We start from the raw sequence: 18089 nt of genomic DNA, 5'->3' as shown, positions 1-18089 counted from the left end.
TGGTTCTGGTGGTTCGGGTTGGTTTTATTTTAGTGAAACGGTGGGTATTAGTACTGGAGACATAAGGCACGTTGAGTTAGTTGGACTTTGTGTGTTTGGGCCTATAATCAGTGATGTGGTTTGAGTATCGTTTTGTATTGTATGGAGATTATTATTGCTACATTTTAGCATTGAACCAAGAAGTCTAGGTGGAATTGGCGGTAATGGTACGAATATAGGTTGCTATTCAGTTGCTCTGGAGTCATTATCATCAAGCTTCTAAAAAGAAAACATCTGCTCATAAAACAAAACATGGCGTGAGACTAGTTTTTGACCAGAAGAAAGCTCAAGACATATATAGCCTTTATGAATTTTGTTAAAGCTAAGAAAAACACATTTAGAAGATTTAGGAGCCAATTTATGAGGAGCATATGGTTTTAGCCATGGATAGCACAAGGACCCAAAAACTTGTAATTCATCATAATTAGACTTAGCATGAAATAAGAGTTCAAAGGGAGTTTGAATTTGATTGGGAGTTGATGGCAAACGATTTATGGTATGAGCAGCAATATCAAATGCATAAGTCCAGTATGAGTAAGGAACATATGCACTATGTAATAAAACTCTTCCTAATTCCACAATATGCCTGTGTTTTCTTTCAGCATAACCATTTTATTCTGGCGTATGTGGACAAGACACTCGTTGAACAATACCATTCTCATTGAGATATTTTGTCAAAGATCAAAACTCACCCCCTAATCTGATTGGAAACTTTTAATTGGTACTCCAAAATATTTTTCTACCAATTCTCAAAATTGAATGAACACAAAAAATATCAGGCTTTTATTTAAGAAAGTATAGCCAGCTATACTTACTAAAATGATCATAAAAATTGCATAATATCGATAATCATCTATAGAAATCACAGGAGAGGGACCTCATACATTAGAACAAATCAACTCTAAAGATTAAGTAGCACGAAACAAAGAATCAGAAAAGGCAATTTGTGTGATTTACTCACACTACAACCATGCCAAAACTCAAAACATTTATTTGAATCAAATGAAATCTTATTAGTGCTAAAAATATTCTTAACAACTCAAAGATTGGCATGGCCCAGACGTTCATACTAAAGAGAAATAGTCGCTGGAAAAACTTTAGGAGAAAACGAACGAACAGACTGCATCGGGAACATATACAATCCATCCTTATTCTGGCCTTGGTAAAGCACCTACCTCGTAGGGATATCCTTCACAAAATAAGTGTTATGAAAAAATTTAACAAAAACATTATTTTGTGAAGTAAATACAGAAACTGATAACAAGTTATTTGTAACAGCAGGTGAGTAAAGAATATCATTAAAAATAAATAAACGACTATTAACAAAAGTTATAGATGACCCAGAGAAAGAATTGTAAGAGTTTTACCATCAGCTGTAATGAGAGTGGTATTGTCAAGCAACGGAACAGAACGAGTGATGTTCTCCTTATTAGCAACAAGATGATAACTGCATCAAAATCAACTATCCAAATTTGGGTAGAATTGGATTCGGTACGAACAACATTGACTTGAGATGTAAGTCAAAGGGATAGGCATTGTCGGTTAACGTGCCTACCGCCATTATAATTGTAACAAGTTATGACAGTAGACGAATCAACACCACGTCCAGCATAAGAGGAACCAACACTTCGACTATAACTAGAAGTTTGTCCTTCACATTCTATATCCACCGCGGCCTTGCCAACTGCCACCGCAGCCACGTCCACCATGCACATAATCCACTAATCCTTATCAATGGATAACTTAATACATATAATTGTTCTCCCTCTTTTATAAAAGGCCAAATTCATGACTTTGCTCTTGTTTTTATGGTTAATATTTAATAATTAATAATTAATAACTTTATAAAATTCTCAATTTTATCAAATTAATTTTTTTATTGTAAATAAAAAAATTATTAAAAAGAAAATGAATTGGATTTTTCCGAAGCTATTGATTGCAAACAGATGGCATTTATGAAGGAGGAATAGGGATGAAAGGATGAAAGAGTTGAAAAGGATTCAAAATTTACAACTCCAAATGAAATCCTAATAAACTTTTATTAATATAAAAATCAACCAAAGACATAATTGTTGAACAATATTCAACTAATGAGCTCATTCTCAGTGTTGAGCAAAAAGACAGTAGATGAAATTACATCATTTGACAATTATCACAAAGACTTTCCAAAACCAACCCTTCTCCAGAAAGAAACCTAAATTAACTATTAGCCCTCCATAATTCAGCTTTGTCATGTCTATCTATAAACTTCAATTTAATAATTTCATTATTGTCTGTATAGCATCACAACAAATTAACAAACAGCAACAGCTCACTTTCCATTCTAACCAAAAGAGTTTGGATAAAGTTGGGAGGGCAATTCTTCCCATTTAAATATTTGTTTGGTAGTGAAGTGTATTTTTTAAAAAATATTATTTAAAAAACAATAAATTCTTTTTTAAAATTACTTTTAATATAATTTAGAAATTTTATTTAATTTTTATTTTTTAGTTTAGTTGAATTTTTATTTTTAAAAATTTTAACTATTTTAATTTCATTCAATTTAATTTTAATAAAAAAATAATAAAATCGAATTGACTGATTATTGATAATAATATATTATTTTTGATAATATAAAAATATTAGACTATAATTAAATTTGAAATATTTTAATTAAAGTTTAAAATAATAAAAAAAATAAAGTATTAAAAATAAAAATAAATCGAATTAAATAGACCGATTCGATTCAAAACGATTTCTGTTTAAAATTAATTTAAATTATACTTAAATAATTACACTTTTAATTTTATTGACATATTAAATGATGCGTTAATTTTATTAATTTTTAATGAGAATCTAATATTTGGAATATAATTAAAATAAGTATAAAATTTAGAATTTAATTAATAAAAAAAATTGCAATTACTAAGAGTATGAAATGTTTTGTGATTATCTCTGATATTTAAAAAAAAAAAAAAAAAAAAAAAAAAAAAAAAAAACCTGTAAAGCTTTAGACAAAAGTCCAACTGCGCATGTTACTGCTCCGCAGAAACAAAAGCCCATGCGTTTCATTTTCCATTTTATTTCTCTCCTTACCTTTTGTAAAAGGCGGATTGAAAAAAAAAAAATCATTTTTTACATTTATATTTTAATTTTAAAATTTTAAATAATAAAATTAAAATTTTTATATTTACTTTAATTTTAATTATTTATTTTAATCGATTTTAATAAAAATATTTTTAGTCTATATATCTTGAGACGTAAAATTATTTTTCAGAAGTTTTATTGAATAAATTTTTTTTTAATATTTATATTAAATTATATTTATATTCAAAATTTTAAATTTTAAATAATAATTTTTTTCATTTTATCTCATTATAATAAAGACGATTAAATTAAATTTAAAAAATTAATAATAAATTATAATATAATCTCTAAAATTTTATTTAATTAATAAAATAATTTTTAAAATACATATTTTTATTTTAACAATATTTTTTATTAATCTTATTTTTTATTTTTTATTCTCATTTTTATATACAATAAAATTTTAAAATGTAAAAAATTATAGTATAAAATATATAATATTTATTTTATTTAATATTATTGATTTAAAATATAATTTTTTATGAGATTAACTAATAAATTAATATATATATCATGAAATTACTTATTATATAGGTGAGTAAAATAAAAATATTAAATATCTAAAATAACTTATAAGAAATATGGTTAATATATTTAAATTTTTATAAAAATTATAAAAAAATAAATTTACTTATTAAAATATGTAATATTATATTTTATTTAATATTATTACTATAAAATATAATTTTTCATATATTAAAAATATATACGTAACTTATAATGGTGAAATATTATTTTAATATATAATATTTATATGTAATATTTTATAGGGTGAAAATTTATTAGTTATAATTATTTATTTAATATTATATATGATAAATATAAAGCTTTCATAATGTACATATCAGCGCTCTCCATCTCTTTCTAAAATCGTTTGATCGGTGCTCTAATGGATTAAACTTGTTTGTTTTTTGGGCTTTTTCAATTCTGTGTTGTGGACTTTTGCACAACACAGAATTTAATAATAAAAGCTAATAAAATATTTAATTTTTAAAAAAGTACGTTAAACGAAAAGCTAATAAAATATTTAAAATAATATTCACTGACTTAATTTAATAATAAATATATTTAAATAAATTAAAAAAATTTCAAATGTTATTCTCTTTTATTTTAATTTTTAATTTGAAAAAAAAGTAAAAAAAAAAACTAATAAAAATTGGACATATATTCAAAAAATTCTCTCATAAATATATCCATTTACATCACAAATAAAAAAACGAATCAATGATCCAATGCACACTTTTCGCTTAAAAACTAACTGGGTAGAAAAAAAAAAAATATTATGATTATCCGAACAATTGCAAAAAATAGAGACACGTTGCGCCAATAATCTCTATCTCAAAAAAAAAAAAAAAAATCTCTCCACTTAATCTACTGACAATCTCAGTATCACAATCCATAATTGAAAAATAACACTTTTCACGAGTTCAAAAACCCAAAAAGATGAAAAATAATAAAAAAAATAAAAACAAAAATAGAAATTAAAAAAATAGTAAATAACAGATCAGAAAGTCCACTTCCAAATTTTGATTCTCAGATCAACCTTGCACTTAGAATCAGTAGTTACGGCAACCGTCGGAGACTTGCCTTTAGGAACAGCTCCTTTAAACCCTTCACACGTAACCCTAATCCCCAGCTTCTTTGTCTTTATTGCTCCTATCTTCACTTTCACCTTAGTGTCCAACTGAATCTTCAATGCCACCCCACTGCTCTTCTTCTTCAGATCGGAGCTTAATGTGTTAACTGAATCCGCGTCCAGATTATTTGACCCAGAAATCACTACGTCTCGAAAGCTAGTCTCGTTCTTCTTGCTCAAACTGTAGGCAGGTAACGTCCCATTCCCGAGAAACACATCGTTGGAGAATGAAGATACAGTGAAGGGATCATAGAAGAAGGTGAGATGGGAGTTGGGATTTTTCGAGATGATAGTGAGGTTGAGGAGGGTTGAGATGTGGGAGGAGGAGGAGTCGGCGGAGGTAGTGAGCTTCAAGCGGTGGACTCGGAGAGAAGGAATGGAGAAAGAAGGTCGATGAGGTCGGTACATAATGTAAAGAGCAGCTCCGGCAATTGCAGCAAGGAGGATTAGCAATAGTAGGATAAGGAAGCTCCAGAAGCAGCAGCAGCAGAAAATACTCCGGCCACTACGAGTACGGTAACGGCGGTTGTGAGGCTGCGGACGGTAAGGGGGGCGAGTGAGATGAGTTTTTTTAGGAGGAGCAGTTGGATTGACGGTGTCAGAGGCAGTGGGATTGGTGGCGGCGGCATTGGCGCCGGGTTTTGAGGAAGGAAAAACTCTATCAGACATAATGGGCAAGAAACGCGAAGGAGAGAGGAAAGAAGAGCAAAGAGAAAAGAGAGTGAAGTGCGAAGGAAAGTGTGTGAGAGGAGGGAAATGTAAAGGGCGGAAGAGAGAAGAAGTGAAAGAGAGGAAAGGTACAATCCACCGAGAAGAAGGAGGGGATGCTTACGGCGGACCAAATTTTGGAAAATGGTGGTTGGTGGGTGGACGTAACTGTAAAATTTGTAACTTTGATGCCAAGATTCTATATTAATTGGGACATCTTAACACGAGTCATAGGTCTCTTCTTTTCGGTTGACACGTGATGTTGTTTGTGGGGTCCATGTTTTCTTTTACCTATTCTATGTCCCTTCCTTCCTCAGTCGCTTACTTTTGTTTCCCTAATAATCACCGTCAACTTTCATCTCCTTGTCTCCTTACCACGTTTTGACGAAAAGTTATAAATTTAACCAAAAAAAATAATATTAAAAAATGTTTTGTTTAGGACGTCGGGGGCAAATTCGTAATTGTAGCAATTATTTAAGTGAATGTGTAATTTTGTTTTACAATTAAGCTTCGTTTGGGTTTTGATATTAAAACTTTTTAGTCCAATAGTAATAAATTAAAATTATTAATTAATTAATTAATTAAATATATAATTAGTTGAAAAGATCGTAGCTTAAGTTCAAAGTGAATAATGAATGGATTAATTAAGAATTACTTAAATGTAGCTTTCAAATCATTACAAAGGTCAGAAGGCCAACCCACGCTTGTATTACATCTCATCTCACCTTATTATTATTATTTCTTCATCATTCTTCTTCTTCCATTGTTGACCAGCCTCCGCTTTATCCCAAGACTTCATATCATTATCTACTCACATCCATGCGCCACAATGAATATATATTTTTTTTAAAGAAACTTTTTTATATTTATAAATAATTTCTCAAATATATTATTTAGTCTTAATAATTGATACTTCAACTTTTTATTTAATAACTTTCTTCAAAAAATAAATTTTATTAAATGAGATGGGTACATCAAAATTGATTATAGGGAGGAATAGTTCTCAAAATTATCTAAAAAATACTTTAGAATCCTAAATAGGGATGTTAGCATGTGGATTTTTGCGGGTACTCAATCTGTCCAAACTATAATAGGATGAATTCTGATTTTTTTAAAATGAATTTGGATGGATTTAGGTTTGAAAAATTTTACCCGTCTCGAGTTCGGATTTAATTAATTGGATATTCATTATCTGAATCCGATTAGTTATACTAACAAAATTAACCTTAATTCATTTTTAATTTCACTTCGACAAAGTCGAGATACTAAGATACAAGGTTGTCGTCTGCTTCCCTTCTCATTTCCTAATCGATACCTCTCTCCCCACTTTAATAACGAGTGCTGAGACTACCAGCAGTCGGAGACAACCCTTCCCAGCGTTGGTGACATCTCCTTTCTCTCCTCAGTCGACGATGAATCTTCTCTCTCCCCCAGTCAGCGATATCTCTTTCTCTCTCCCTAGTCAGCGACATCTCCCACTTCCCCGTTGATGCCTCTCTCCCCCACTTCACTGACGAGTACTGAGACTGCCGACAGCCCAATCAGAGACAACCCTTCCCTCTCCCCAGTCGGCATCGGCGACATCTCCTTCTCTCTCTCCAGTCTGCGACATCTCCCACTTTCCAATCGACGCCTCTTTCCCCCACTTCACTGACGAGTTCTAAGACTGCCGGCAACCCAATCGGAGATAACCCTTCCCTCTCCCCAGTTGGCATCGACGACATCTCCTTTGACTGGAACTCTCTTCAGGTTTGTAATCAAATTTTGATAATCAAGATTTTTTAAGTGCATGTTGTTAAAGAATTTTTAGTTGTTATTAAAGATCTTTAGAATTTATGGACTATTGGAAGGAAGAATAGTTATGGAGGAAAAATAATAGAGATGATAGGACCAATTAGATGATGGATCTTTCTGTGAATCCTTGTGCACTGTTAGTTTATACGTTCCAAAAAGAACCTAGCAATCCACCTTCTCTAAAGGGCTTCCATATTCAAAGATAGAAATAAGCATATGCAACAATAAGGTAATTCAGTAGATTTATAACAAATTCAGATGTTGTAGAGGAAGTTGTTGCCTTGCAGACACTGTTTGGTGCCACTGCAGCCGAGAAAAACCATGAGCTACTTTCGTGTATAATGTTGGACACTACAATTCTTCATTTGAATTTGATTATAAGGTCAATGAAATGCGGATGTTGTTTTACATAGATTATCACAGAAGTTGAGTCATTGATTTTGGTTTAGTGTCTCTCCCCCTTGGCTTCTAGCTCTTATTCATGACATAAGAGAGCAAATTGGCATTGTTATTTTAGTTTGTGGTTTAGAATTAATTTTAGCATGGTTTATAATACCTTATTCATAGATAGAGGCGTCCCTTCCATATGTTATTTTAGTTTGTAGTTATGTATTGACTTAAATAAATTTATTTGTTGATTAAGTTATTATATGTTATTTATTCTTATGATTATGTATTGTTTGCTAATACATGTTATTATTTTTTATATTTAGGATATTTAAAATGTCAATGTTTAATATTTCCAAAGTTGTAGCTAGTTGTAAAGCTATTACTGTTTCTCAACCTTTTTCAACCACTCAGCCCGCTAGTAGTTCCACCCATTCTCGATTGGAGCCATCGACACCAATCAATCTCTCTCATTCATTGCCAGTCAATACAAATTCAACTGTTAGTCTTCCTCCAATTAGAAATTTGTAAAAGAAAAGGAAGTTGACATCAACTGTTTGGGATCATTTTGAAAAATTCCATCGTAGTAGGGATGATTGAGCAATTTGTAATCATTGTAAGATAAGCCTCAAAGCTAATAGAAAAAAATGGGACTAAGTCTTTGCACAATCATATAGAGAAATGTGCAAAGAAAGGCAATCAAGACATAGTCAAATGTCTAGAAAAGCAAAAGTAGATTTCTATGGATATAAGAAGTGAGTTCATTTCAGAAACTTTACACTTGATAAAGAAAAATCAAGAAGGGAGTTAGCATGTGCCATTATATTACATGAGTATCCACTTTCCATTATTGAACATGTGGAATTTAGAAAGTTTATTGCCAGCCTTCAACCACTCTTCAAAATGGTTTCTAGGAATACTATTAAGAAAGATATTTTGGATATCTACGATCTTGAGTTTAATAAATTATACAAATCTTTGGAGAAACTCAAGAGCCGAATAGCAATCACTACTGGTATGTGGACATCAAATCAAAAGAAATGCTACATGTCTATGACATCACATTATATTGATGACTTCTAGGTACTACAAAATCGAATTTTGTGGTAAATTTCTTATCTCTCTATCTTTGTTATTATGAAGATTTATTTTCAATAAGATTTGATTTGATATTTTATTAATTTTTTCTCATTTTTATTATGTAGATTTGTGTATGTCCCAACACCTCATACTAAAGAGGAGCTTGCCAAATATTTAATGGAGGCTTTTAGCAAGTGAAATATAGAGACCAAAATTTCTACAATCGCTGTAGATAATTGCTCTACTAATGATGGTATGGTTTCTATTGTTATTGATAAATTATTTGGTGATCTTTTATGTGATGGGGCTATATTGCATATGAGATGTTGTGCACATATTTTAAATCTTATTGTTAAAGATGGGTTAACCACTATTGAAAGTTCAATTTCAAGGATTAGGGATAGTGTAGTATTTTGGGTAACTTCTCCTCAACGAGTGAAAAAATTTGAAGAAATAGCTAGACAATTGAAGATTACTTGTATAAAAAAGTTGAGTTTAGATTGTAAAACAAGATATAGTTCAACATATCTTATGCTTCAAACTGCAATTGAGTACAAAAATATTTTTCCTAGATTGAGAATTAGGAAAAAAAGTTACAAGAATGTGTCTACTGATGATGATTGAGAAATGACGAAAAGAGTTACAGAAAAATTAGAAACTTTTCATAGCATCACTGAAATATTTTCTGGGAGGAAAATATCCAACTTCTAATTGTTTTTTCATTTCCATTTGCCAATTGCGAAATTCAATAGTAGAATGGATGAGTTCTGATGATTATGTTATAAAGTCAATGTCTGCTAGAATGTTTGAAAATTTTGAAAAATATTAGAGTGTGGTTCACATTGTTTTGGTTGTTGCTGTAATATTGAATCCACGGTATAAGATAAAAGTGGTGAAATACTATTTTTCAATGATTTATGGTGATGATACGTCGAATGAGATTGAGCAAGTTAAGGTTACTCGTTACAACTTACTTAATGATTACCAATCTCGAGCTTCCAAGTCAAAATCTCAAAATTCATCTTCAGTTCCACCTATTTCAATTTCAGAAAATCAAGGTTTTTTGAAGAAAGACCTTAGTAATCTAGTTGCATTTCCTAACTCTTCTTCCACTAGTGTTCATGTGAAATCTGAATTAGATTATTCTCTTGAAGAGCCTGTTTTGCTATGAATGCAAGAATTTGATATTCTTAATTGGTGAAAGACAAATGGGATAAAATATCCTACATTACAAATGATTGCTAGAGATTTTTTAGCTGTACCTGTGTCTTCAGTTGCACTTTTAGCACTAGAGGTAGAGTTGTTAGTATTCATAGAAATAGACTTTGTGAAGATACTTTGGAAGTATTGATGTGCTCACAAAATTGGCTATGGTCAGAAATTAAAGATAATTACAATAATAAATTCTTATTTTTATTTTATGTTATTTTAATGTAAAGTTAATAAATATTAATAATTTTTTTTGTATATTATTATATAGCTGGTTGTTCAAATGAGAGTATAGCTTATTTATATGATGCTGAGGATGATGTGGATTAAATCATGCATTTCACGATTTTAATATGTAAGTTTGATTTTTATTCTTTTTTTTTATTACATTATTTTTTATGATAATATGTATTATTTTGCAACTACAATGTTTTAATTTTTTTTGCATTTGTTTATTTAAAGGTTTTCAAGCGCAATTTGATATTGGAGATTAAAATAGAATCAAGCCTTCAGCTTTTGGCTCGAATTATCTGAATTAACAATAATTAATCTATAATCTGAACCAAGATCACCCAAATGTAGAACAATAAAATTTAGGTATAATTGAAGCCAAGATGGAGAGCACAAACCTCTATCAATCTATTAAATTTTTTTTACTAGAAAATTTGTTGGGTATGCTGACAGAGACAGTAGCACTATAGCATGGAATAGAAATTGGGTATACTAACAGAGACATGTAGCACTATAGCATGGTAACAGTTAGGCATCGCTAGAGACTAAGGAAAAAAAATAAAGAGAGAGAGAGAGGTGATTTTCCTGGCTAAGCCGTCTATAGAGAATAGATAAAAGGAGAGAGAGAGCTGGATTCAAAGGGGCCTAGTAAGGCCCTAGATTTTCCTCTTGCACTAGTTTCTCAAAGCAGCTCATTTTCTTCTCCTGTTGCAAGCCCATTTCATGTCCCATTGAGCCCGTATGCTTCTCTAAAGCCTCATCCAATAAGGAGCCCTGCCCTTTAGAAGATCTGGTTGTTTCTTCTTCTGAGGAGAAAGTACACCATCTGTTGTCTTGAGCTTTGTATTCTGAATCCTTTGAATGGAAAAAGCCACCCGCCACTGAATATAGTCACTTAGGTAAGGGAAATTTTGAAAAATTGCAGCTGCATTAATTGTTTCTTTCCCTATTGATCTCATATACTCTACCAGCGAATCAGGGAGTTGATCTTTAGGTATTAGATGGGACATATAATCGTTTGCATTTTGCAGACGAAGCTCGTTTCCCAAGGTTTCATCAGTGAGAAAAGACTTTCTAGCCGAAGCTTCGCCTTTCTCCGATATGCCCGAAAAAGCAAGAATCAAAATTTTCAGCCAAGGATGTGGAGATGGCAGTGAAGGGACCAGTTCTCATTGCACATTAGAAAGGGTTAAAGGAACATGTTGAGATGGTGGTGAATTAACAGATATGGGTGAAACTGAGGGTGGTTGTTCAAGGAGCATTTGGTTTTGAGAAGGTTACAGGGGAGTGATTTGTTGTGAGCTTTGTGTTTCAGATGCATGCATAGAAGATTGAGGTAAGATGAGGATTCCCTTACCTGGTGGATCTTTGGCTGAGTTGGGATTGTGAAATTTTCTGAAATTTATTAAATTAAGATAATATATCACAAGAAAAATCACTTTTACAATTTTAAACAAGAAGTTTTTTATTTATTAGAATTAGATTAATGTACAATTTCTTTATTAAAGAAAATATGAAACTATTTGACGAGTTAAAAGTTTATATTTAATAATAATAATAATAAAAAGAAACTTTATATATGTTGTTGTTAGTGTGAATATCTCAAATTTATTAAATTTTTTTTACTAGAAAATATAAAATTAGGAGAGAAGTAAAAAAGAAAAATCGGATTTTTTTTTTTTACTTCTCTCCTAATTTTATATTTTCTAGTAAAAAAAATTTAATAAATTTGAGATATTCACACTAACAACAACATATATAAAGTTTCTTTTTATTATTATTATTATTAAATATAGGTCAAATAAACTTTTTTTTTTTACCTCGTGTTTAGATATTGAGTGGAAAAATAATAAGAAAAAAGTAATAGACGAATAGCAAAATTACCATCTTATACTATATTTTCCAAAATATATTTAAAAATATAAAATCATATTAATCAACTTAAATTTTTATCTTCATATTTTTCTCCCACTATGTTTCATTTATTTTTCTCTCAATTTTTCTTTAATCAAAATATATGAAGAAAGGAAAATTTTAATATTTTTCTTTCCCATTTGTCTTCCTCCCTTATTTTTCACCATTCCAAACAAGTGCTAACCAAGGATCTATCTGCCATGCACACATGCTATCTGCTGCTGGTGGGGACAACAGACTCTCCTCTGCTTTCTTGTCTTTCTCTTGCCTTCAAACTGCATAGCAATCTATCCATCAGATTTTGAAGATCAATTTGTTCAATCTCAGGGCTCCTACTCCTCAAATTCAAGATTTCGTCAACTGACAAATCTACTGCAGATCCAGTTCATATGAGCAAATTCAATGTATAAAACTTGTACTCCATTGAACAGCCCTTTTGAATTTACCAGCCAGAAATAGATGAAATAATATGCAAGAACAAAATTTTCCTGGGAAAATCCATAACTTCATGCCACTATCACATATGATCCTCAAAGCAATTTTTATGGGATGCTGCTCACTGGTCAAAGCAAACACTATCCAATTGAAAATTTACTGTAAAATATCATTTCTAGTTTAACGCCACATTTGAAAAGAATGAATATAATAATAAAAAAGGTAGAATATGATTCATCAAATTCTTCAGAAACCTTGTTAAGTACAGTTCTCTGCATCTACTGTCTCCTCCTATGGTGATTTCCCTTGCGAGCCTGCTGGCTGCAGAACTTAGAAATGTCTTCTTTGTTTCGGTACTGTCTTCAAGGGCGCTCTTTCATGTCACTTAATCTGTTATTGATCACAGTGAACAGCAAAGTCTGAATTTTTACATTTTTCGAATGCTTCCGGACAGCTTCCCAAAAAGGATTAAATAGCTAGATTTCATAAAATACAAGGATCAAGAAACAAAGATAAAGAAAAAAAGAAATAGAGGGAGAAGGAAGAGAGGGAAATCGCAATAAATGGACACCTTCAAAACATTGAACAAGAAAAATTACAGCAGGTCGAAACGTGCTGATAACCATACTTAAAAAGACCAGAAGTGATCTTCTCCGTATGACGAATGAACACAAGAACATTGAAATAAATCACAGGGAAAATAGAAAAAAAAAGAGGATGGAACTAGAGAAAAGTTCTCACTATCACAGAGAAATGCGGTAACAAATGGATGGACCCCTCTCAAATCAATTGAAAACAAGACAATTATAATGGGTATGAATTTCCCTATCTTAAATACAAAGAGTGACCATTAATTCCATGAAAGTGACACTTTCAACAAGATGCTTATTTAGGACTTTGTTTGCATTTTCTTTCTTTAATTTCCGTGGTTCACTTAACATTATCTTATTCAGTCATTCAATAGATTATGAATAATACGTACCTTTGAATTCTAATGTTTCTATACATTAGCATAATAGCAAACAAAACAGGAATCACCGCCGAGCACAAGTGTTCCAAGGAATGTCCGCTAATAAAGTAACGATTAGCATGGTATATTTTCCGGTCGAGAGCAGCTTCAAACTTGGCTATAAGATATACACCTGCACCGCATAGCTTGAAGGCTTAAAGACAGATGATGCAAGAATTAGAAAATGAAACACCTATACCAAAATCTGCTACACAATAATACCAAACAACATAAAGAAACAATGTAAGAAAAAAGAAAATTAAACACAACACAGGATCTACAATTCAAGCTTCATTCTGATTTTACAACCATTTAACATAAGGATGGTTTATATCTCAAGACTTCATCCCATCACTTAATGAGACGGTCATATTATGCTCAAACTTCATTGCTCCATTCAGTTTTATATCTATCAAAATTTCAATAAAATCAGAAGCATCCTTGTGCTGCATCCAACGAAAGGCTTGATAGAAAACACTCAAAGCATTCAGCAGTAAAAAACTAGCCATGTAATACATAAGTTGCCATCCCCTAAAAAGTTCATCAGTATCCTGGGAAAAGAAAAGGTATTTCTCCATTCGAAAAAGATAAGCTTGAAAGCAACTCTAATACTGTCTTTCTACTTGAAAGACTGATTCAAGCATCTTACTTTGGGCTGAAATGCCAATCGCAAATGTGCTTAACATCCTTTCTCAGAATGCAAAGGCATAAATCATATTTACAGCAATCAAAACAGCAAAAGGCCGTACGACCTTTCTTTCCCTATCTATTCTGTAATTTCCAGACAGAGACAAGAAGAGACTTGGAAGCAAGTGTAGGAAAAAAGGGCTTCCTTCAGAACTTATGGAAGCCTGGAATGAATTTTTCATCACCAAATGTACATAATATCATTTGAAAACTAAATTTGTAACTCTCAAACATAGCATTATGCCTATTTTTTTTGCAAAGTATTTGCCCATTTTAAGTTGTTGCTTTGTCAGCAGATTTAGTTGCAATAATTGCAAAAGACTTCCACAACTATTCTTTTGGATACACATCCATAAAGAAAAGGATCATTTTGACACACTTTTCCTAAAACTTAATACATGATCTTATGGTATCATCATTTTTTTCAATTAATTGATTAACAATTTAGTGAACTTTTTTTCTTCACTTGATTTTGAAAGCTTTGAGACATTTTTTAATACAATATACACAAGGAGACCTAAGTTTGTTTTATCCCTTACAAACTGAGATTAATAATAAAAAATAAAACTATCAAAAAAGAGATGCTGAGGCATGGATATACCTGCTGCCCATAGCCAATATATTGAGTGCGTATATCTGGGCGGGTAATAAAAGGTCATGACTGGTATGGCTATGCATGGAATCAACTGGAACATCATGCACAACCGAAGATCATTAAATATTCTGCAACCAACTAGCAACTCATTCTCAGCATAAAACTTAAAATATCCATGACGACAAGCACCAGTCCAGTTAACAGAGGATTACATGTCAAATGTAGGAATGAAAAACCAACCTTGCATAAGCTGTGCTAAGTGAAACAACAACTAGCATCCCAAACAAACAACTTAATCCAACCCGTCGTCCCACTCTTTCCACAATAAAACTAGAGAAAAGTGAAGAATATGCTACCATCATCTGCATATAGTAACACATAATAAGAAATTGAAAACAAAAGCATCGCACATGAACAACCACAAAACAGTTAACAGCAAAAGAAATCACAATTTTCAATTTTGTGCTGAATCTTTAAGTATATATTTCTACTTTTTCTTTTAAATGAAAAAAAAAATAGACAGAATCCAACTGGCCAAAATTATGGAAGTACGGACAATCTCAATGTTCAAAGAACATTTGATATGCTGTAATTTTTATCCCTCCACTATATTTCATGGAAACCAAACAGAGCAAAACATTCACAAGGAATAACTGTAAGAAAATTATACAACAGAATAGAAATGCTAACCGGCACGATGTCCCACATGGCTCTACTATCATCAGGTTTGAGATGATAATAAGCAGACCCAAAAGCGACACCAACAGTTCCTCCATAGAAAAGCATCCAACCCCAAACCTCTCCTCTCAGGCTGCGAAAAAATAATATCGTCAAACGACAAGGCTAAGCTCAAAATAATCATCAGAAACCCCGCACAAGAAACCATGAAACTACCTTATACTAAAAAAGCAACCTTGAAGAGAGAGGATAAATCCCACAACACCCACAACCAGAAAGGGGAAAGTGGTAATTACATTCAAAGTGTTGGGAACCCCTGTCAAATAAAGAAATCCCATCGATCAAACGAAAATGACAAGTCGTTTACAACACACGTAGTTTGCTTCTAAACGAATGAATTAAACTTAAAAGAGGATTAAGCCATTAACGCAGACGCAGTCATCCAGACAGAAGAATTGCTTGACTGATCAGAACAGAGAGGGAGAGCGAGAGTAAATACCAAGGAAATTGCGCATGTCAGCGAAACGATGGTGATGATTGGAGAGAGGGATCTTGGGTGTTGTGAACATAATGAAAATCCAGCAAAGAAATGCTCCTCCCCAAATGCGAGTTCTCTTCACTCTTCCCATTTCTAGCTGTTTATTTGTTAACCCACCCATCTCTCTCCCTCTCTCTTCCTCTTATCTCTTTCTGCTACAATAATGGTCAGTTTTGATGAATCTTCTCTCTCTCTCTCTCTCTCTCTCTCTCTCTCTTTGAAGATGTGAATCTTCTCTGGGTGTTTGCTTTTACATGTTCGACGGATCGTTGGTTGCAGTGTCGTTATGCAGATTTTCTGTTCTTTGTACGCTTTGGTTTTGATTTGACGAATGTTTTACAGTTAGAGCCCCACAATCTTAAATTCGACATGTCGTTTTCAATATTTAGCCTTATTGGACTTTTTCACTTTGAGCCCATTACTTTTTCGTTTTCATGTTTTTGGGCCACATAGTTTCTTCAAATCCAATCCAACAACCACGCCAATGCACGCAAAAACACCAATAAATACACGGATTAATTATTATTTTTAAAATTTTATTTTTAATTAAAATTTATTTAATTACTAATGAATTTTAACTTAGTATATTAAAATTGTTTTATACAAATTTAAAGTTTTAAATTTAAATTTCACTAAAAAATCCCAAAGACCTAATTACAATTCAAGATGATGAGATTAGGAGAAAGTCCAACAAGAAAATCTTCTACCCAAGATAAACATAAATTATGCATTGGAACCCTAGAAATTCGATTAAACCACTTCTCCAACTCTTATTAGAAAAAAAAATATATAAAACTAATATTTAAGCTTTATTTATTTTTGAAAAATATTTCCATTGAAATATTGTTAACAGAATATTGTCAAAGAAAATATTTTTTAACAAATTTTTTTATATTTTTTATTATAATTAAAAATAAAATATATTAATAAATTTATATATAGTAGTTTTTACAAAACTATTAAAATAAAAAAAATGGCTTTCTATTTTAAAAAGTGATTTTATTTAAAATTACTTAATTTTTTCTTTCTTTTGTTGATAAATTTTTTTAAATATTTAAAAAATAAATAATAAAAAAATTATAAAGCAAATTTAGTTTTAAATATTTAAAATTATAAAATCTAATGAAAACAATAATATAAATTTAGTTGGACTCTATTCAATTTCTAAAATAACAAATTTTTAATTTTTGATTTCTGTCGATATATGGTATGATAATTAATTAATTAATTAATTTAAATTAATAGTACGAGTTATATAGTATAAAAAATAAAAAATTAATATATAAAAATATTATAAAAAAATATTAATAAAATTTTCTCTTCTATGTCATGAGTATTTTTTTTTTTTTTTGCTTTTAGTATCTTAAAAAGAGTTATACAAAATCTCCAATAATTTTCTGTAAATTTAATATGTATACTAATTACTGTATATAAAAAAATTATAAAATAAAAAATATTATTATTAAGTAGAGGTAAATATTTCCATCGGTTGAATTATGAAATAAATTAAAAATTAAAATTTTAATATTTTAAAATTTAATTAAAATATTTTAATATAAATTATAATTTAATGCACTCACAGATTTAATCTGATGATTAGTATATATAAGTAAATCTAAGAAGTTATCAAATTTTACTCTTCAATCTCTAATTTTTAATTTTTATTTAAAAAAATTATAATTTAATGTCTTTATATTATAAAAATAATATATTATTATTACTAATTAATTTAAAAAAAATTATAATTTAATCTCTTTATATTATAAAAAATAATATATTATTATCGCTGATTAATTTAATTAAATTAAATTTATTTTTTTAATTTAAATTAAATTAAATAAAAAATGAAATTAAAATTTTAAATTAATTAAATTTAATTAATATTTTCAATTTAAATTAAATATTACTCGCATTTTATAATATAACTTGATACTTGTATATTTGGCTTTGATTTATTTATAGCCGCTCGTTAATTCCTGATGGTGATGTGATGGTGATGCACCTAATTCCCATTTGACTAGAT

The 18089-nt window shown here is 30.4% G+C and overlaps 2 protein-coding genes across 4 annotated transcripts; both read right to left on the bottom strand.

The window, feature by feature from the left end:
* Positions 1-4424: 4424 nt before the first annotated feature.
* LOC110612153 (NDR1/HIN1-like protein 2) lies at positions 4425-5634 on the bottom strand. The gene has a single exon (XM_021752852.2). The coding sequence runs from the start codon at positions 5468-5470 to the stop codon at positions 4670-4672; it is 801 nt and encodes a 266-aa protein (XP_021608544.1). The 5' UTR covers positions 5471-5634; the 3' UTR covers positions 4425-4669.
* A 6960-nt stretch (positions 5635-12594) lies between these two features.
* Positions 12595-16392, bottom strand: LOC110610732. Of its 3 annotated transcripts, none has more exons than XM_021750788.2 (7): positions 16028-16392; positions 15745-15844; positions 15541-15661; positions 15091-15212; positions 14857-14978; positions 13542-13722; positions 12595-13035 (listed from the first exon to the last, which is right to left on the bottom strand). In XM_021750788.2, exons 1-7 carry the CDS (start codon positions 16185-16187, stop codon positions 12987-12989), a joined length of 855 nt encoding a protein of 284 aa, XP_021606480.1. In that variant the 5' UTR covers positions 16188-16392; the 3' UTR covers positions 12595-12986. The 3 variants fall into 3 exon arrangements, with proteins under 3 accessions (XP_021606480.1, XP_021606481.1, XP_021606482.1); XM_021750789.2 differs by having other exon boundaries at positions 12595-12949; positions 16028-16391; XM_021750790.2 differs by having other exon boundaries at positions 13542-13701; positions 16028-16391.
* Positions 16393-18089: the final 1697 nt, after the last annotated feature.

The sequence above is a fragment of the Manihot esculenta genome, chromosome 3 (genome assembly GCF_001659605.2).
Source record: "Manihot esculenta cultivar AM560-2 chromosome 3, M.esculenta_v8, whole genome shotgun sequence".
In the NCBI taxonomy this organism is placed as follows: domain Eukaryota; kingdom Viridiplantae; phylum Streptophyta; class Magnoliopsida; order Malpighiales; family Euphorbiaceae; genus Manihot; species Manihot esculenta.
This window is presented reverse-complemented; position numbering and strand designations above follow the sequence as displayed.